Source organism: Arachis hypogaea, chromosome 12, assembly GCF_003086295.3.
Source record: "Arachis hypogaea cultivar Tifrunner chromosome 12, arahy.Tifrunner.gnm2.J5K5, whole genome shotgun sequence".
In the NCBI taxonomy this organism is placed as follows: Eukaryota; Viridiplantae; Streptophyta; class Magnoliopsida; order Fabales; family Fabaceae; genus Arachis; species Arachis hypogaea.
In genome coordinates this window covers 119,013,877-119,034,253 of record NC_092047.1, presented here as the reverse complement: position 1 = coordinate 119,034,253, position 20,377 = coordinate 119,013,877, and the positions used below count along the sequence as shown (strand labels likewise).

The following is a 20,377-nucleotide window of genomic DNA, read 5'->3' as shown; positions in this document are numbered from 1 at the left end:
GAGGCGAACTCAAAAATCATGAAGTAATCAAAATAAAAAATCAGAAGCAGCAACCAAATTCACAGAAGGAGGCGAGCTCATAAATCATAAACAGAAGGCAGCAAATAAATCAAGAACAGAGTATTACCGGCGGTGAGTAACGGCGACAAAAGAGTAACGGCGACGCCCCAATGCTCGGCGACGATGACAGAGGAGGCGGGCTCGGCGAGAAGCAGGACGCGGTGGTGGTTGTAGTGGTCAACGTCGTTGCTGCTGTGGATGGTTGGCTGCGGGATGCGGTGGCGATGGCGATGGCGGTGGGCTTCACTGATGGCTGTGGGTGGCGATGGTGATTTCTGGAGCTTGGGTGAATGGTGATGATTTCTGGAATCTGGAGAGGGGAAAGGAAACTGATTAGGGCTTTGACTCTTCGTTGGTTTTTTACGCGTTTTCTCTTTTCTTTTCTTTTATTTAAGCCAAAACGACGTCGTTTAGCTTCTTAGTTTTCAAACCAAAAACCGTTTAAAAACCGAACAATTCTCCCGATTTACTGGTTAACCGTCGGTTCGACCGATTTTTTCACCGGTTCTTTGTCAGACGGTTTTTGATGTTATCTAGACCGGCTAGGTAATTGATTCTCGGTTATTCTGATTGAATCGGCCAGTCCAATTCGATTTTCAGAACCATGATTCCATCGTCAATCATTGAATAATACAATCAAGGAATTTAAAATTTTTAACTTATAACATGGTAATTTCATTTTGATTAAAAATATCCTATAGAAAAAATTATCTACAAATTAACTATTCATATAAAATAAATATTACAATACGAAATGTATATTAAAATAATACATTACATGCATACTAATTAATTTTCAAGTGTGTAGAAAGTTCTTTATTAAAAAAAAGAAAAAAGAAAAAAATTCTGTTAAAAAAGCGCAGGATAATTTTGCTGATGTAGCTACTAACACTGAAAACGCCTCCTTCTTTTTCCTTCCATTTTTGGTATTCACTGCTTCCACCTCTTTCATTTTCTCAGGTCTCTCTCTCTCTCTCTAACTTTTTTTTCCAATTTATTTTTCGTTGCTTTCACCAATCACCATTCTATGTCTTCTCCTTTATTCTTTGCTGTGTTGATTTCTATTCTCTGTTCCATCATAATTGATTACGTATGGTTTTCTGTTCACATCAATATACTATGTTTTCACATTGTAGGTCTTAGCATTCCTTGTTCTTAGCTTTATTATCTCCATTTTGTGTATTCCCCTTGATTACACATATATTCCTTTTTTTTAGCATTATGACTATGTAACATTTTCGGGGCACATTTTTTTTTTTAATGAACAGGTATTTGAAGAAAAATTTCTGGGCCAGCTGAAAGTTTGAATCTTTTAGGTTAGGACTTTAAATTTCCACCATAAATTTGACTTTAATTGTGGCAATTTGAAGCTTGGGTAGCATAAAAATGGTGGCTACTTGTATGTCAACAAGTTTTGCACCTTGTAAGACCAGGAATTCAGCAATGGTGCTTAATGTTGTTGGGGGGAGAACATTGACAGAGAATTACCTTGGTAGGGTCTGTTTCATGAAAATGTATAACAAGAAGTATGAATTTTTGGGTGGCATTCGAAACTTGGGTCTAGTTAAAGTTAAGTGTTCAGCAAATTCCCATAGGGTTAGTCCATATCATAGTCAAGACCCTTTTCTAAATTTACATCCGGAGGTGTCAATGTTAAGAGGAGAAGGGAGCAATTTAGGGAGCAACCCGAGAAGGGACGATGGTTCGGGTAGAGATGTATCCGAGACTTTAGGAGTTACTCCTAATCCTAGTAATTACAGTGAAGCAAAGATCAAGGTTATTGGTGTTGGAGGTGGTGGATCAAATGCAGTGAATAGGATGATAGAGAGTAAAATGGGTGGTGTGGAGTTCTGGATTGTTAATACTGATATTCAAGCCATGAGAATGTCACCTGTCTTGCCTGAAAACCGTTTGCAAATCGGTCTGGAGCTTACACGAGGTCTTGGTGCCGGTGGTAACCCTGAGATGGGCATGAATGCTGCAAAAGAAAGCAAAGAATCAATAGAAGAAGCACTTTTTGGAGCTGACATGGTCTTTGTAACAGTAGGTTCAGCTGCTTTTTCTTCAAGTTTATATCTTCTATGAATTGAAATATGGTTTTGCATACGATTTTCCTTTTAATAATGGTTTCAATATTACAACATAAGACTTAGTTCACATGCCCAATTTAGCATTCTGATTGTTGATAATTTACTTTCATTTGTATAAGGAACCAATAGTTCTTGGTATTTGATGTCTTAAAATTATGTATATTTTTTTCAAAATTTGGTTCTTTATTGGTATAATTTGCTAACCTTAAAATTACTTTTCCCAGGCCGGAATGGGAGGGGGAACCGGCACAGGTGGAGCTCCAGTTATTGCTAGTATTGCAAAATCAATGGGTATACTGACTGTTGGTATTGTCACCACCCCTTTCTCATTTGAAGGACGAAAGCGAGCCATTCAAGCGCAAGAAGGAGTTACAGCCTTGAGAGACAATGTTGACACTCTGATAGTTATTCCAAATGACAAGCTACTAACAGCGGTTTCTGAATCCACCCCTGTAACTGAAGCATTCAATCTAGCTGATGACATTCTTCGACAAGGTGTTCGTGGCATATCTGATATTATAATGGTATGAAAACCTTAATGTTGGTTTACCGTTATCAGACAATAGATTGTTTCTTTTTTAGTTCTTATTTTAGCTTATACTCATCAAAGTTTATGTAAATGAGTACAAAGGGAACATTATCACCTGAAGTATCCTGTGATATTATCTGTTTTTGTAGCTTTAATCCCTGTTCAATACATATGTAGGTAGCATAAAGTTGATAATGGTAGTTTTCTGTATATTCATTATTGTTCTTTGATTTTGATGATTGATTGCAGATACCTGGTATGGTAAATGTAGATTTTGCCGATGTTCGAGCAATAATGGCCAATGCAGGTTCTTCACTGATGGGGATAGGAACTGCAACTGGTATGTGTCTAAACTACATTTGCAGTCCCTAAATGATGATTTATAATGTGTGTAAAGGATAAATATGATAGTCAACTATATATTGTACTGTCCTTTGATTAAGGTTCCTTTTTGCTCTTGTTTTCGGTTCATAATAACAAGCACAATCTAATTTTTGAACTCTATATTACTGAAAATTTTCTTGTGGATTCTTCTATGTTTAAGGGAAATCCAGGGCAAGGGATGCTGCATTAAATGCCATCCAATCACCTTTGCTAGATATTGGAATAGAGAGGGCTACTGGAATTGTATGGAACATAACTGGTGGAAGTGATCTTACCTTATTTGAGGTGGCTGCCTATAACGATTTCTCGCTCTTACAGTTTCGTTTTTCCTAAATGTATTTGTAACAATCCACCTCTATCAGGTTACCGTGTTTCGAAATTCAATTGTCTTGCATTTCCTTTAATTGATGCCCCTTGATTGTTCACAGGTAAATGCTGCAGCAGAGGTTATATATGACCTTGTCGACCCTACGGCGAATTTAATATTTGGAGCAGTTATAGATCCATCACTCAGTGGTCAAGTAAGTTTCTTAAACCATTAATATACAGTTTCTCACCCGGAAATGAATTATGCAACATTACCCTTTTTTGTTTTCATCTTTTCTAGCTGTTGGAATTAGGACTTAAATGTCATTCAACCGGCCACTTTTCTAATTTTGTTCAATTATTTGAAGTTTTGAACATATAGTATAATCAGCATGATGGATTTTGTCATTGGTTTCATATAGGTAAGCATAACACTAATTGCGACCGGATTCAAGCGTCAAGAGGACGGCGAGGGCAGGCCCCCACAGGTATGGTTCAATTCTTCTGCTCGAGTAATGATTCAGAGTCCTAATTTATCCTCTTAATACTTAAACTGAGTAAAAATTCAAATATATACATTGTTTTCTAAAATCATCTTAAAGATAAAAATTCAAAAGTTTCTTTATTTAGAAGTTTGAAGGATAAGAGAAACCGAAGATAATGTGTTAAACATGTGTCTATTCGAGAATTTTTGTTGAACCTGTTATGCAAACTTGTAATTCTGGCATTTGTTCTACATACAGGCTGCTCAACTCGCACAGGGAGATACGACAGTTGGTATCAATCGGCGATCTGCCTCGTTCACCAGTGGAGGTTTTGTTGAGATCCCCGAATTCCTAAAGAAGAAAGGCCAGACACGCTATCCGAGGGCTTAACTGTGTTTCTCTCAGTTGCTTCAATCTCTTGCTTCTCTTCAATTTTCACTGTAAGGATATAAAATAATGCTTTTCTAGGTCTTAAGTCCTTAAACACCATTAGTAGCATTATTTACTTAGTTTTGCAGCTTTGAAAATTCATCATGAATGCAAATTACTTTCCAGCAATGATGCTTTGCCTTGCCATATTTGATTTTTGGTTTATTAGCTTGAATTCTTGTACATATAATATTTCAGCAATGGTAAGATTTTGCTATATAGTTCTTTGGCTTTTCATGAATATATTTGACTTGGTGTAGAAAAACATGATTATTGTGTATCAAGATAACTGTATTCTTAATTTTTCTTTAACCCTGTATTTAATGATATCATTTCAAACAAACTACCAACACAAAAATAGATAAGAATACTATGATTGTTGTTAATTGATTTCTTTGATTGTGTTTGGTAAGTGTCTCGGAATAGAAAATAATGAGATACATGAAAGAAACAGTCGTTTGGTTTGTATTTTCATTTTCTGTTTTTATTTTTAGTATTTTTTATTTTCAGAATTTTAGAAAAGAAAGAGCGAAAATAAGAAGGGAAAATAGAAAATAAAATTTTTATTGTTTTCATCGTTTTTTTCTTTTTCTTTTACAAAATTCTAAAAATAAAAATATTAAAAATGAAAAAAGAAAATAAAAACATAGACTAAATGCATCCATATACATTCTTTTCAAAAGAGTTTTGTGTCTTCCAAACTCAATGAATAATTTTTCATACAATAATAGCCATTGATGTTAGCAAGAAACTGAAGTTCCAACATGATGTCAGGTCAAAATCATCTGAACATTGAATATATTTTTGAGGAGTGTTTGTAATTTGTAGCCATCAATTAGTCATCAATAGTGTGTTTAATGGTGTGAGATTATATCTGATGATGGAGAATTATTCATTTTTCTTTTGGTGGCTAAGTGCTGATCTGGTCAGATTTTAATAAAAGTGCTGACCTCCTTATACTTTTTCTATATTATTTTTTGCTCAAGACTATTTATGTGAGTCTATCACAAAATTTATGAAGTGTTCAAGAGTCACAAAATTATAAAAGAATCATGCAATTTTATTTAGTAGGGCCTTTAAGAAGACATAACCATGTGGAAGTTATAGTCACTCCAATTTTCATTGATAAAACTATCTTCATCTCCTTGTCATTCTCCACACTGTATAACATCTTTGATTTGATTTAACTCAACCATACCCTCTCTTTATTTATCATTTGTTTAAATGTTATAAATGAATTCTACTATTATTTTCTCTTTTTTCTTTTAATTTATCTAATTTTCTACCGACATTAATAACATTGTTAGACTCATGTAATCGAATTTATTTAGGGAAATAAGGTTTTGTTATTGTTATTTTGTTCTTAAAAATCTTACTTATATATGTTTTTCTTTCTTTTGTTAAGATTTAGTGACATTCAATTTGTAGTTTGTTTATATAAAATAATGGATAGTTATTAGAAACTAGACAAAGAGATTTTTTTTTTTCCTTTGAAAAATTACTAACAATTTGTCAATAGATGTCACCTTTCAGTCTGTTTTTTCTTCTCCCTTACTAGAAACATTAATAATAAAAAAAATTCAATAATAGCAAATTTTAATAAATCATTAAAAAAGTCATGACGTAATTATTAAATTTTAGAATAGACGTTTAACCGTCTAAGAAATGAGTAACAACAAACATGTTACTTCCTTAAAGACATTTCAATAAATATTAATTAAAAGAATTTTTTTTTTACATATCTAAAAATAAAGTGTTTATTGAGACTTTTTATTTGAGAGTTCTCATAAAATTTCAAATAACATGGAGTGGAACATAATTTGATATCTTTTCCAATTTTAGTTGAATAGAGTCCACCACTGAAAATCAAATCCTCCAACCTCATTGATTGAATTTTAAGGCAAGGATCATACCATCATATATCATTATCAATATACACATTATATTATAACCAATCAACATCAACTTCAGAATCCACTAAAAATGGATCCAAGAATCCCTTACTCTCTTCCAAGTCTTCTAACACACAAAAAAATCTTTCCAAGTCTCCATTTTCTATTTTTCATACTTGCATTATATAACTTGTATCTAAGCCAGCCACACAATATATTATTAAAAAAAAAATCAAAACTAGATATTAATTATTATTATTATTTGAACAACTGAAAATTCCTCCATACTTTACCAACTTAAAAAAAAATTCTAAAACGACAATTAATTGAGAATTAATGAAGAAACATCTTACACTAACTACTTCCTAACTATTTACACATAAATCATTAATTATTTATTGTCTGACCCAAAAACCGAACTTGTTCATATCTTAGATATTTATATGTGAAAATAATAATTAAAAATTATTAAAACCGCTTAACATAATATTTATTAATATTTTAACTATTGTTTCTATATAAAGATGTCTTTATGCTAGTAATTACCTTTTCATAAAATCTCCTTCTCCACTCACTATTTTTTTGTTCTTAGTCTTTTAGTTTGGCAAGTAAAGTTTAATCCATCATGAATACGAGCTTCATTTAAGGGGTTTGTCTTAACTAATAGATGTTGCATGCAAAAAAGTAAAATTCAAAACCTCTATGTTTGCTAATTAAAAAAATAATCCAATTTGTCAATAAACTATAATTCAAAATCTCAGATGACATAATCTCTCTATATCTACTTAAAGATTGCAAATTTGAGTGTCACTCCTAATTTTTTTTTAAAAAAAAAACTTAGTTTCCCTACATACTACTTATTAGGAGTGACACGTACCTTTTAAACTTACCATACAAAGAAGAAACTGTTGTGGTTGACGTGTAACTAAACTTCCCACCCATTCATTCATTGGCTCTATTCCCTCACACATCACCATTTTCTAAATCAAATCTCTCTACATAAAATGAAGTTGAACAAGAAAAACACCAAAACAACAACATATTGTTCATAAACAAATTTCCGTTCCTTGTTATTATCATTTGCTATATCTTTGCATGAAAGAGCAAGAATCTCCTTCAATGGATCAAGAAACCCCATCAACCACAAAGACCCATGTTTGTAACAACATGAAGATTCAACATGATGTGGCCATGGCAGAAGATCATAATAGTAATAATAACAATGTAAGAGAGAAGCTAAAGAGGCATAAAATTTCAATGGCAGGAAGGGTATGGATCCCAGAAACATGGGGTCAAGAAGAGCTCTTGAAAGATTGGATCGATTGCACTTCATTTGAAGCTCCTTTGGTTCCAAGCAGAATCATGATGGCTAAAGCAGCTTTAGTTCAAGAGGGTAGAAGAACAAGTAGTGCTGGATTAACAATACAAAACAGGTGTTGAATAATTTTCGTATTATCTATAAAAATATAAATGTATGTTGATGAATCCAAAGTTCAGTATATCATAAGTTATATGATTTTAGCTTTTGATGAATCTAAATGTCTGGTCCTTGTTTATTTTGGAGAGATTCTTTAATGGTGGAAATTCAAGTGCAGTATACTTCAGGTGAAGTTGATAACTAAAAGTCGTTAGATGATTTGACTGACTTGACTAAATTTTTATCTAACAGCTCTCAGCTATCAACTTAATGTGAAATCGACTGTACTTGAGTTTTCACATTTTTAAAAATAGTAGTTTGATTTTGGTTGTTGTTTCCTAATTAAGAATAAACAAATAAAGCATGCTATGTTTCATTCATCTATAAATGATGAGATAAATTGTTATTAAAAATTAAAAAAAACTTAAACAATTCAGCTAAACAATTCAATAGATCATGAGTCAGTTTCGTGGCACATATTTATAAATGAGTGAATGTGGTAAAACTAATAAAAGAAAATAAAATACTTTTTGAATAAAAGATATTGTAAAAGGATATCACTTGTTTGAAAAAGATATTAATACTTTATATTTATAGAAACATAAAAAAAAATTGTAATTATTATTATTATTATTATTATTATTATTATTATTATTATTATTATTATATATGTAGAAGATAATAATAAAAAATAATTTTGATTCTAAACTTTTTTGAGTTTGAATTTAAACTATATGATCGAATATAAGATTTTCTAAATATTTTCTAAATATTAGTATTCTTAAAATTTTTTAAAATTATACCGACAAGATAAAGTCCATGAATGGAAGAAGTTGCTGGGGAGATTTGATGTCCGAAGAGTGCATGTGAATTTTTATATGGTAGATTAATGTACATTTTAATATTTTAATGAGTCATGTATGTATGTATATATATCGATATTAAGTGCTGTTAGTCATTTTATTCTTTTGTCACTTGAATAATTTTTGGTAGTAAAAACTGCCGAGTGCCATATTATTTGCCATATAGTTCTGTCTATTATAATATAATATAATATTATTATTTTATTATTATATTTAAAATTTTATTTATATCATATTCAATTTATTATATATTTTTTTCTTATTCATGTATTGTTATTATTATTATTTAATAAATATTTTATAAATTTAAAAATGAGATTTATTTATTAATATATTTTAACTAATTTATAATTTTATTTTTATTATTATGTTATTGTTGATTTTTTAAAATACTATTAAGACTTGTTATATTGTTATTAATTATTTAAAATTTAATATAAAAATTTATTATATATATATATATATATTTTTAATTTATAAAACAACAAATCTAATTAAATCCAATTCAAATCGCTTAAAATTGAATTAAATTAAATTGAATTGTCTATACAAAATATCTAATCCAAATCGTATCGCAAATAGAATCAAACCGTCTGCGAACAATCCTACCTTGTTAATCATCTTAATGTATTTGCTTCCAATTACAATAGGATCAAGACGAGTTCAACATCAACAAAAGGATTTCGTGTTTTCAAGCTGGATCTAAGTGGTCCTAGATAGTTGGAGGTTGATGACCTTGGGTAAGAGTAGTTTATGCTGCAGGGGTTGAAGGTGCACAAGATTTTGGTGGTTGGCAATTGCATCTTTTTTCGCCATGCAAATACACTAAAATCACATTCACCGTCACATAATTTTGGACCATTAAATTTTTTTCAGCATGCTTCTTTCCATAATTATCAAAATCCAACAGACAATCAACTTGGTAAAGTTACTGAGTTATTGGATTAGTGGTTCAACTAATAGTTTAGTAATTGTATCGTTTGACAGCTGTAATAATTAAAAAATATATAAAATTATAATATAATATTTATTAAAAAATAAAAATTAATATTTAATATTTTATATTATTTAAATTTAAATAAATTATATATAAATTTTATTAGTTCGTTGCTTTAGTGTGATATATATAATTTATATAAATTATTAGTCTTTAATTTAATAGGTATAATCTGAAAAAAATAAAAAAAAGTTACACATAGATAAAATTAAAAGTAAAAATAATTTGTTGATAAAAAATAGGAAATAATCAAAATTTTAAAAGACAAATAAACATATATAAGTTGAATTACATGAATAAATATGTGAGGTTAAAATTATTCTAATAAAATATGAACTAATGTAAGGTTGCAAGTTTGGAGCATTACTCATGTCAATTTAGATATTATATATTCTTTTATTAACCTATTAAAGAATAAGAGTGTATCTGACCTAGTGGTAAGGGGCTATAGTTTTACACAGACTTTTCAAGATCGAATCAAACCGGTTCTTTGATTGAATCGACCAGTTTGATCCGAGTTTGATAATTATGCTTCTTCCTTACCTATCTCACTAAAAAGATATATGGTTTTAACTTTAGAGTAATAAATTTACTGGAAATTTACGTGTAATTATTTTAACATTAATTTGATATTTAAAAATTATTAATTGATAATTTAGTCAAATACATTAAATTATTTTAATTTTTTACTAAATTAAAAATACAACCAAAATTTGACTACTTTAAAATAAGTTGGAATTTATGAAAGTGTTTAAATTTTTATTATTTTATTTTTAGTGTTTTATTTTTAGAATTTAATAAAAAATAAAAATAATAAGAAGTGAAAATAAAAAATAAAAATATATACATAAACTAAAGACACTTTTAATAATCACAAAATAACGTGTGATTAAGATGTAAATATCAAATCACAATTAGGCCATCTTTCTTTCTTAACCCAAAATTTAAATGGCATAAACTACATCGGCCCAAACAAAGGAAATATTTTATTTAGACAAAAATAAATATATTGTTTTCAAGCCCAAAAAAAATCTTGTTTTCTGTTAAGCATGTGACATAATAAAAATACTCAGAAATAACAAAAATAAGATGGTAAACCAAAAAAAGAAATAACATAAATATGTTATTTTTATTTCTAGATAACATAAATACAAGAATTTTATAAAATTATACAGAGAAAATTTTTTTTATAATAAAGGTAAATTTAAAAAATAAAACAAAAAATATGAATAAAAATATAGAAATTTTGTTTTGGAAGACAAAATTAAATACTAAAGTTTCATCAAAGAGATTAAAAAATAAAAAAATAAATAAATAAAATTGGGTTTGCTATTTGAGTTTCTGAAACAGCGTTTCCTTTTGGTTCCTTCTCCGCCGCAATCATCGTTGAGAATGCGGAATCTTCCTGCAACTCTAACTCGTTCCTTCCATCCACTCTCCATTAACAGAAACTCATCACTCTTCTTTTTCAGCTCCACCAATCACCTCCGTTTTCTTCAACCCTCACGCTCCGCTACTTCAACATTTTCAAATTCTATTCAATGTGCCGTTCGATTCCGACCCTGCATCGACATACACAAGGTACGCCACCCCTTTTACTTTCTCATGTTTTTTCCCTTTTTGTTTTGTTAAAAATTATATTTTTTTTTAAGAAAAGGTTGTTATTTTACGTTATTGAAATTTTCAGTGAAGGTTGTTTTTGTTCTTGTGTTTGTGTTTGTTGTGTTGTATTGATTGAAAATTTGTGGCATTATCCGTATTTGGTAACTTGTGAAATGATCAAGGAGCTTTTTTTTTTTCTTCTAAATTTTAGAAGGAAAAAAATTATGTGATTGTGATTCTGGAGAATACTGTGTATGCTGGGATTGAATGAGGTGAACCCTTTTATCACTGTAATGAAATTTGAATGAAGGTTGCTATGACTTTTGGTTATAGTGATCGACAATTTGTGTCAATCATAATGTTCAGTAGTTTCTTTTTGTATAATTTGTTTTCCAAATGTGATGATGCATTCTAAGGGTTCAATTGATGTGATCTTTTATGCTTATGGCAGGGGAAAGTGAAACAAATTGTTGGTTCAACCCTTCAGGATTTGAAGGGAGATGGGTCAAATCCGGTGACAAATTTCGAATCTGATAAGTCAGCAGCTGAGTATGCTATTCTTTACAAACAAGATGGGCTTACCGGTGGCCATGCGATCATGCTCGGTGCAGATCCTTTGAGCAAAGCTGCTGCACTTGAAGCATTGCATGCTTATCCTGGTATGCTTTTCTAAATGCTGCCACTGATTAGTGGCATTTGTGTTTTCTAAAGGAACATAGTTACTAAAATGTTGTGTTCTTAATTGTTATTGAGAATGATGTTGTTGAAAGTTGAAACATGAGTCTTAGCAATATACAAGTTATGTTAGCATTTTCTTTGTCCTTTATGGTTGATGATATGTTTAAAACTTACACAGATTTTTCCTCTGCTGAACTTAAATGTGGAGGGCTGGTAAAATTTAGGCGGTTTGCAAGTTGGAGGGGGAATAAATTCGGACAATTGTTTGAGTTACATCGAGGAAGGAGCAAGCCACGTCATTGTCACATCCGTAAGTTCTTCTTTGAGTTTTTCCACCTTTTAATTGCCATTAACTTTCATCCATTGAGAAAGCATTTGTATTAACTCTCTCAACCAATTATGTTATTCAAGAATGCCACTTATGTGTTATTTTTCAATAGAAATAATTTAGCCATGTTGTGTTTAATTGATTTCTCTCTTTATAGTATGTGTTCAACAATGGTCAAATGGATCTCAAAAGACTAAAAGATCTTGTTAGAATTGTTGGAAAAGAGAGACTTGTGTTGGATCTCAGTTGCAGAAAAAAGGTACAAATGGTTATCTTTCTATTTCAACGAAAATTGTTCTTGAAGAGGAATACATTAAGTTCTTCAAGTAGTTCGCTTCAAGTTTCAAATGTTCAAGTAGCTGGATTCTTTTTTTTTTTTTTTTTTTAATTTTCTTCTACGTTTTCTTTGTTCAGGAAGGTAAATATGCAATTGTCACTGATAGGTGGCAGAAGTTCAGTGATGTGTCACTTGATGCTGAAGTAATGCAATTTCTTGCCAACTTTGCTGATGAATTTCTAGTTCATGGTGTTGATGTTGAAGGGAAAAAGTAAGTTATTCAATATTGTAAACTCCAACTTAAAGGGCCAGCATTTTTATATGCAAATGAGATAAACAGATCTCCGTGTCACACATTGAAATACAGCTGATAATATATGATTCTGATTGCAGGCTGGGAATTGATGAAGAGCTAGTGGCTTTGCTTGGCAAGCATTCACCGGTTCGTAACTTTCTTAAGCTGCCTTGACTTTATCTTTGCCTATTAAAGTCTTAGCTAATTAGCTTGCATTAAGGTTTTTCAGTTGTCTGAATTATAGCCATAAGTAGAGGAATTGTACGTGCTAGCGTATGCGTGCGCGTTTTTATCTTAAATTCTGACAAATGTATACAATTTTATGTCTTAATTCTTAAATCGGTTTAAACTTCATTTAAGTGTCCATAGTGCTGATGCATTTTGATTATGCCAGATTCCTGTTACATATGCTGGGGGTGTGACTGTAATGGACGATTTAGAGAGGATAAAGACGGCGGGGATGGAGCGCGTGGACGTCACCGTGGGAAGTGCATTGGACATTTTTGGGGGAAACATGGCTTATAAAGATGTTGTAGCTTGGCATACCCAGCAACAAGCCTCCATAGTTTAATTACATAATGATTTGAGACTTGTTTTAAGTAGGGTCTGGTGAACTTTGAACTTTTGAATTTGTTTCTCTCGTGTTTGTAACCTTCCATTTGATGTTTTTTTCAGTGTTTCTTTCCCTCATGATTGTAGCATTTGCCTCATTAGACATTAGTTACTTAGATTCCCTTGTATGATCATAATTTGCCACTATAGTTATTTGCATTTTGATGATGTACATGTAAAACAATGCATGTAGAAGTTCATTTACTCTATAGTAGTAGTATATTATCAAAGGAAGACTAGATAGAAGACGACCTGAAAGGACTTTGTACGAGGTTGTTGAATTAGATTTATACTATACATATATGATAGAGCGAAATAATTCAGAGCTTAAATGGTAAACTGATGAAATAATTCAGAGCTTGTGTTCAACCTTCGTTAATTTTAGAGTCTCTTTCAGTTTTCCTTGGATTTCACGTAGGGAATTCTCGAATACATCCATGCGCGTGTTAGTCACGTTGAATTGACTCGTAAACGTCAATGTGTTCACGTTGCAACACAGCAATCTCAGCTTGTCGATTAAGTTTATTGGATATGGTCATCCCTCTCAACGAATGCACCAAATGTTAGCTCAAGGATGTATGAGGAAGAAGATGAAATCTGGAAATATAATCAATAATACAGGAAATTGTAAATGTCCTTATTCGAGTCGAGAACCCACTCCTAAGAATAATACTCAAATATTTCTAACTGCAAAAGACTACACTCTCCAATTTATTTGAAAGGTATTTACAAATTTGATTAATTAATATTAATAAACGGTCACTAACTGTTTAGTATCATTTGGTTGAAGGGATACAATCTTTTAAGAATTGTGTATGTTCAAGACATTGTGTCTATTGGCTAAAGGGACACAACTCTTTAAGAATTGTGTATGTTCAAAACATTGTATCTATTGGCAATAGAAAAGACACAACTATTTGTATACGTAACTAATCATAATTACTACGTGTAATATGTATAAATAAGTCATTGTCCACTATTTCAGAAAATGAAGTACTAAGTGTATATTATAGTTAACTATTAAGAAATTTTCTTTGTTCAAGAGAGTTGAAAATTTTTTATTATTGCTAATTAAAAAGTTCTTAGGTTTCTAGAGTATTGTTATCAACCCTATAACAACTAAGTGTGAGGATAAATATCTCTCTAAAAAAATCTAATGGTACCTTAAAACCACTACACTAATATAAAATTTTGTCATCTTCTGATATTAATATACCCAACATTATCTTCCCTTGTAACTAAGTTGGCAGAACTAATTATTTTCTGTGATATACTTTATCCTAAGAGTGTTAAAGACCCAGTCTGACTCGGAATCTGAGCGAGACCCAAGACATATTTTGATGAGGTTTGAACTTGTTATTTTTACCAGATGTTACTTTCAGCTCAAATTTGGGTTATGTTTTAAATTATTCGGTTCGGTCCAAAATTATTTTAAATAATAAAAATATATATTTTAAAGTAAAAAGTATTAATGTGATATTATACTTTTATATTTTAATTAATATTTTTTATATTATATGTTATTATTTTTGTATTAAAATAATTTATTTTAGTATAAATATAATATAATTTTTATTAAATTCAATTTTTAAAAACAAAATTTTATTATTTTAATATATAAAATTTATAAATATGTATATACAAGTTTTATATCAAATCGATCCGATTTAGTCCAATTTATTTCGAATTATTTTGGTTCTACCAAAAATAGACTTGTTGACTTTTTAGGGATGGATCCGAAATCATATTAAACCCGCTACTTCATGCCACTACGTAGTCATCGATCCACCTGGATTGCTTTCCGTTCCGTTCCAGTATTAGCTGCTTCAACAATTTACTCATTGCTAGGGTTTGTCCCCTTTTCTCGCTGAGATGGAAGGGATGGTGCCGGAGAAGAATCAACGATACCTTATGGTGCTAATGCGTACAAAGATATGCGGCATCGACCTCATGAAACTGATAACACCCGAGAAGGAGGCTGTGGATTGGGAAAATCTACCTCCGTTACCCTTCGATTTCAGCATGGATCTTCCACTTGGCCGCACGTTCGCTTTAGAGTTGGATTCCAAGATTCATCTCGTTGGAGGTCTCAAATATATGTCCAGCTATGGTTATTATTTTGATGGTGCTTACTATACTCCTTGCAATAAAGTCTACGAACTAGACCTTGACAAGAAGGAGTTAGAGGAGTCGAAATCAATCGATGATGCTCCAGAGTTATCTGTTTCCGGGTTCTCTACTCTTCACAAAATCGAAAGTGATTATTATTTTATGTTGATGTGTGGTCGCGGTGGTTTCCTACCCGACAATGATGCTCAGAATTTTTGGGTTCTACGCTCTGGGACCAAGGTTTGGGAACACTTGCCTGATGCTCCTGATCTTCCTGGCTACCATTCCAGAATTGATCACAGTTCATGGTTCGACTTCTATGGTAAGCTATACATCCGACTCTGTTTCGAAGATGGAAGAGTTGTCGTCTTCTCTTATGACACCCATAACCTACATTGGACAACGAGTGAGGGTGACAATAGTTTTACGCGTTCTTTTTGTGTCCCACTGGCATCCGATGACCAGCGTCGGTTCTTTTTTCCAAGGGTGCATATTCCAGGTATTCATAATTACTCTCCAAGTGTGCATTGCACATGATTTTCTTTGTCTTATTGTAAAATATGCAATTTTCACTCTTCACCCTTCATCATTCTGTTATTGGTATATTGTTACAGATTTGGTTGATCCTGGCAAATACCTGGCACTTTCATGCGAACGCATTGGAGGGAAAAAAGTGATATATGCATTCCAGGTGGATGAATTGGGTGTCCTTTTCTTCCAAAGGCTTGAAGGCTGCTTAGATAGAATGCCGTCCTTGTATTATGAGAAAACGCCTGTGCTTGTTGATCTTGATGGCAAAGGCAAGTTTATTGTTATGGTACCTGGCTCTGCAAAGGAAGAAAAAGAGGACCAGGTCCTCTTTGTGTTGGTTCTTCAGGTTGTTCCAAAGAAGTTTGTCAACCATCCCTCCCGGGTCCTCCGTAGGTCTGTGAGGCCCCCAACGGAGTGTGAGTTCTTAGATTGGAAGGTCCTTAGCATGCACATGTACAGAATGGAGGTCTCGAGTTGGGGAATAAGAGATGATTTGTATGCTGTCTTTATTTTCCCTGGCATCCAGTGGGAAGAAGAGAATGCCCAGGAGGTCAAATAGGCACATTTGAATTTCGAAAAGGTAATAATCCTTGCCTATGTTTTTGTCATCATTTTCTTATGTTCCCTAAAGCGGCTTTATTATTTATATTGATTGGTTGGCTGTGAAATGTGAATGCTTTTGTGCTTGACCATTTTGTACTGTAATTCTGTTTGCCCAATACACAATAACACACATATTCGGCTGCTGTGAATAAGTTTGCCAATGCATGAGTTTATGAAGGTTCTTCCTGGTGATTTGATTGTTAGTTTGGAATATATGGAATGTCATCTTTGATATTTTTGACTGTGATAGTTCCCACTCAAAGCTTGCTGTTCAAATGAGGTCCTACCATCTTGTCGCCGTTTGAATTTGTTGAACTTGCAGCATCAAGGACTGAAATCTAAAAATATTTGGAGGGTTTAAAATATGTATCACATCAAAAGGCAAAACCTGTTCAAACTGGTTGGTAACTTTCTTAAGCTGCCTTGACTTTATCCTTGCATATTGAAGTCTTAGCTTGCATTAAGGTTGTTCAGTCGTCTGAATTATAACCATAAATATAGGATTTGTGTGTGCTAGCGTGTGCGTGCGCCTTTTTCTCTTAAATTCTAACAAACATTTAACAATTTTGTGTCTTAATTCTAAAATCTGATTTCCATAATCAGATTCCTGTTACATATGCTGGGGGTGTGACTGTAATGGACTATTTAGAGAGGTTAAAGATGGCGGGGATGGAGCGCGTGGATGTCACCGTGGGAAGTGCATTGGACATTTTTGGGGGAAACATGGTTTATAAAGATGTTGTAGCTTGGCATACCCAGCAACAAGCCTCCATAGTAATTACATTATGATTTGAGACTTGTTTTAAGTTTAGGGTCTGGTGAACTTGGACTTCTTGAAATTGTTTCTCTCGTGTTTGTAACCTTCTATTTGGTGATGTTTTTTTAACTTTTTTTTCATTATATGATCATAATTTCCCACAATAGTTATTTATTTGCGTTTTGATGATGTGTTGAATGAGATTTACACATATATGATAGAGTGTAATGACATTATTGTATTTAAATGGTAAACTGATGATATAATTCTAGTGAAATTAAGTGTTTTCTTATTAATATAAATTATAAATTCAAAAAGAAAAAGGTTAGTTCTTGTTTGGTGTGATTTTAGGAGATTTGTTTTAGTTTTTTTTTTTTAAAGAAAATTTCAATTTTCTAATAATTATCTTATGGCAGTAGTTAGTGGTGATAATAATGTAAATGATAGAAGTGGAATACTCTCTTGTGGACTATGAACGCTTTTTGACTTGGCTAATCAAATTATTTATCAAATGCTGGTAATATAATCATTGTAAAAATTGTATTGGTACCACTACCATTATTAGTGAGGTGAAAAGCAATAATAAACACCATGACAATCATTTTTTCCCCCTCAAACATGCTTATCATGCTGAAAATTTCCAAGGGTTTGATGAATCTAGAGCAACTTATAGTTCAAGCAATGTTAATTAACTTTTTATAGTTTTACTATTTCTAAATAAGATTTTACATTGAATAAATTCTTGCAATCTAGAGTTTTCACTTCAAATTTTTTGTTAGATTAAATAAATTTTCACATTTAAACTTATGAATTTGGATAAAAGAAAAAAAGTTTCAATGATTTTGTTACAAAATTTTATCTAGGATTTGATTAATTCTCTTATTATATATAAGGAGAAATTAATTCTAAAATTGGACTAAACTACTCTACTCTTCTTATTTCTAAGAAAATTGTATTGCATTTGGAATAACTGGAAGTGAAATTGATTCAATTTTATTTGTATTATTTAAATCTTAGAATTAAATTAATTTCCACCAACTTTTACAGAATGTCAAACACAATTAACAGAACTTGACAAACAAAATTATCTTTTTTGATGCATTGGTAAATATAATTATTTATATTTTATTAAAATTCAAACATAAGAAAACTAAGAAAAGGAAAGAAACCTTATTAAAGACCTACATAACATATATAGAAATTTCCTTTGTATTCATGCAAATTTAATACTTTATATTTAGACATACACTTATGATAATAAAAATTACATGGGTATTTTCTCAAAAAAAAAAAATTTGAAGTAACCCAATAAAATATTACCTAGTGAATAATGTCTAACTACAAAGTATAAGAATTATATATATTCTTATAATAAGATCTAACTTCCCAAATTATTAACATAATTCGGGTATACTTTCTAAGCATGGTTTCCACCCTATAGAACCATCATTATTATTATTATCATCATCACATTCTTCACCATTACTATTTTCACCATGATCCACCAAAGATAATAATTCATCAACCGAAATAATCTCTCCCTTTTGCATCATCATATCATGAAGTTGTTGCTTACTTATAACAATTTTGATCCTAACCACTCCATTATTATTATTATTATTATCATCATCATTAGTATTAATATTTTCCTTTGCACCTTTTCCTTCCACTACTACTTCTTGTTCAGCAAATCTCACCTTCTTCTTCTTCTTGCTACTAGACTTCGGCGACGGCGACAGCGACGGCGACATAGGCACAAGGTAGAATATCTGACCTTTGAGAAGTTTGGTATTAGGGTGAAGATGATGAATGGATTGTAGTGAATTTGATATTGCATGATAGCCTGAAAATTGTGCTAGAACTTGGTGCACCTTAATGGGAGCTTTGAACTCTAGAATTTTCCCATCACTCTTCATTACTCTTACCATATTGTTCTCATGATGATGAAGAACTAAGCAATTTCCCATAGCTTTATAAATCTTCGGTGAACTTAGCTAATAAAATCTTAGTATATAGTAATATATATGGAGCTTATTATAAGAGTTAGAACAAGTTTTGAGAAATATATGAATGAAAAAGTAGTGGGAGGAGGCTTCTATGGAGCATCTATTTAAACGTAATGGTTGTGAATAATGCCCCCAAAATGTTACCAATATTACACAATATGCCTATTTTGTCCTTTTATGGTAGTTAGCAAAATATATAATATCCATTATTATTATTATTATTATTATTATTATTATTATTATTATTATTATTATTAAAGTATGTGTGTGTATTTTTTTCTAAAAGATCTTATTCATGGCATATTGTTATAATTAAGTTCGTTTTTTTTAAACTATAGATGATTTGAATAGCATATATATAAGTTGTTTAATTGTTAGAGCTTAAATTTTTACTTGCATATTTTTTAAAACATTTGTCAAGTTTTTTGAGCTTTAATTGAGCGTATATTTTAATTTTAATTTTCTTTTCTCTCAATTATTATTTAAGATTGAGACATCTTAGACATTTATTGAAATATGTTCTACATATAAAGTAGTATGAATGATCATTATTCTATGTTTTATAATTAAATAATGTAGAGTACTTTTGTAAATGAATTTTTAGCCAATAATTAGTTAATTACCCTCTAGATTATTCTCCTCCATATAGCTTTGCCACTGAGATTTGAGAAGCGTTAAAACATCATGCACTTTTGAGTTTTAAACAATTTAAAATATTTCGAAGTTACAATTTTAAATGAATTAATATATTTTATAAAATTTGTAACAGGTGAAACAATTTTATGATTTAAATCTTGTTACGATTTTATATTTGATGTATTTAATTTATATTTTTTATTTTTAGTAAAATCTCAATTTTCTTTAAGTTCATAAATGAGTGATGGTTGGGTTTTGGGAGTGAGTCAACTCGTTGAGTTGAGTCAATGACTCGGTGACTCATCATGCCCAGGGTGGTTGTGGAGCTAGCAGTGGATTATTACCGAAATGGTCCAAGGTGGGCCCACTATGACACTGAAAGATTATACCCAACAAGACCGTGTTGGAAGGATCAAGTAGGCCCATTAAAAGCCCACGTGCTTGACTATTTTTTAGGAAAAAAATTGTTTTTTTTTTTATTTTTCAGTGAT

General features: G+C 31.2%; 4 protein-coding genes and 1 long non-coding RNA gene across 7 annotated transcripts; 4 read left to right on the top strand and 1 right to left on the bottom strand.

Moving 5' to 3' along the window:
- Positions 1-897: 897 nt before the first annotated feature.
- On the top strand, positions 898-4,504 carry LOC112728843 (cell division protein FtsZ homolog 2-1, chloroplastic-like). 2 transcript variants are annotated; one of them, XM_025779152.3, is made up of 8 exons: positions 898-1,020; positions 1,329-2,103; positions 2,375-2,674; positions 2,929-3,019; positions 3,224-3,348; positions 3,492-3,584; positions 3,792-3,857; positions 4,113-4,504. In XM_025779152.3, exons 2-8 carry the CDS (start codon positions 1,447-1,449, stop codon positions 4,242-4,244), a joined length of 1,464 nt encoding a protein of 487 aa, XP_025634937.1. In that variant the 5' UTR covers positions 898-1,020; positions 1,329-1,446; the 3' UTR covers positions 4,245-4,504. The 2 variants fall into 2 exon arrangements, with proteins under 2 accessions (XP_025634937.1, XP_072066430.1); XM_072210329.1 differs by lacking the exon at positions 898-1,020 and adding an exon at positions 1,024-1,150.
- A 2,561-nt stretch (positions 4,505-7,065) lies between these two features.
- On the top strand, positions 7,066-9,510 carry LOC112728845 (uncharacterized). Its single transcript, XR_011869056.1, has 2 exons — positions 7,066-7,608; positions 9,106-9,510. It is a non-coding gene; the product is annotated as an uncharacterized lncRNA (long non-coding RNA).
- A 1,243-nt stretch (positions 9,511-10,753) lies between these two features.
- LOC112728844 (1-(5-phosphoribosyl)-5-[(5-phosphoribosylamino)methylideneamino] imidazole-4-carboxamide isomerase, chloroplastic) lies at positions 10,754-13,576 on the top strand. Its single transcript, XM_025779153.3, has 7 exons — positions 10,754-11,033; positions 11,506-11,713; positions 11,957-12,042; positions 12,218-12,319; positions 12,475-12,608; positions 12,731-12,779; positions 13,027-13,576. The coding sequence occupies exons 1-7, from the start codon at positions 10,845-10,847 to the stop codon at positions 13,201-13,203; spliced, it is 945 nt and encodes a 314-aa protein (XP_025634938.1). The 5' UTR covers positions 10,754-10,844; the 3' UTR covers positions 13,204-13,576.
- A 1,327-nt stretch (positions 13,577-14,903) lies between these two features.
- Positions 14,904-17,521, top strand: LOC112728842 (uncharacterized). 2 transcript variants are annotated; one of them, XM_025779151.3, is made up of 3 exons: positions 14,904-15,852; positions 15,968-16,464; positions 17,091-17,521. In XM_025779151.3, exons 1-2 carry the CDS (start codon positions 15,117-15,119, stop codon positions 16,441-16,443), a joined length of 1,212 nt encoding a protein of 403 aa, XP_025634936.1. In that variant the 5' UTR covers positions 14,904-15,116; the 3' UTR covers positions 16,444-16,464; positions 17,091-17,521. The 2 variants fall into 2 exon arrangements, with proteins under 2 accessions (XP_025634936.1, XP_072066429.1); XM_072210328.1 differs by having other exon boundaries at positions 16,738-17,521.
- Positions 17,522-18,638: 1,117 nt separating this feature from the next.
- Positions 18,639-19,211, bottom strand: LOC112728841 (uncharacterized). The gene has a single exon (XM_025779149.3). The coding sequence runs from the start codon at positions 19,209-19,211 to the stop codon at positions 18,639-18,641; it is 573 nt and encodes a 190-aa protein (XP_025634934.1).
- Positions 19,212-20,377: the final 1,166 nt, after the last annotated feature.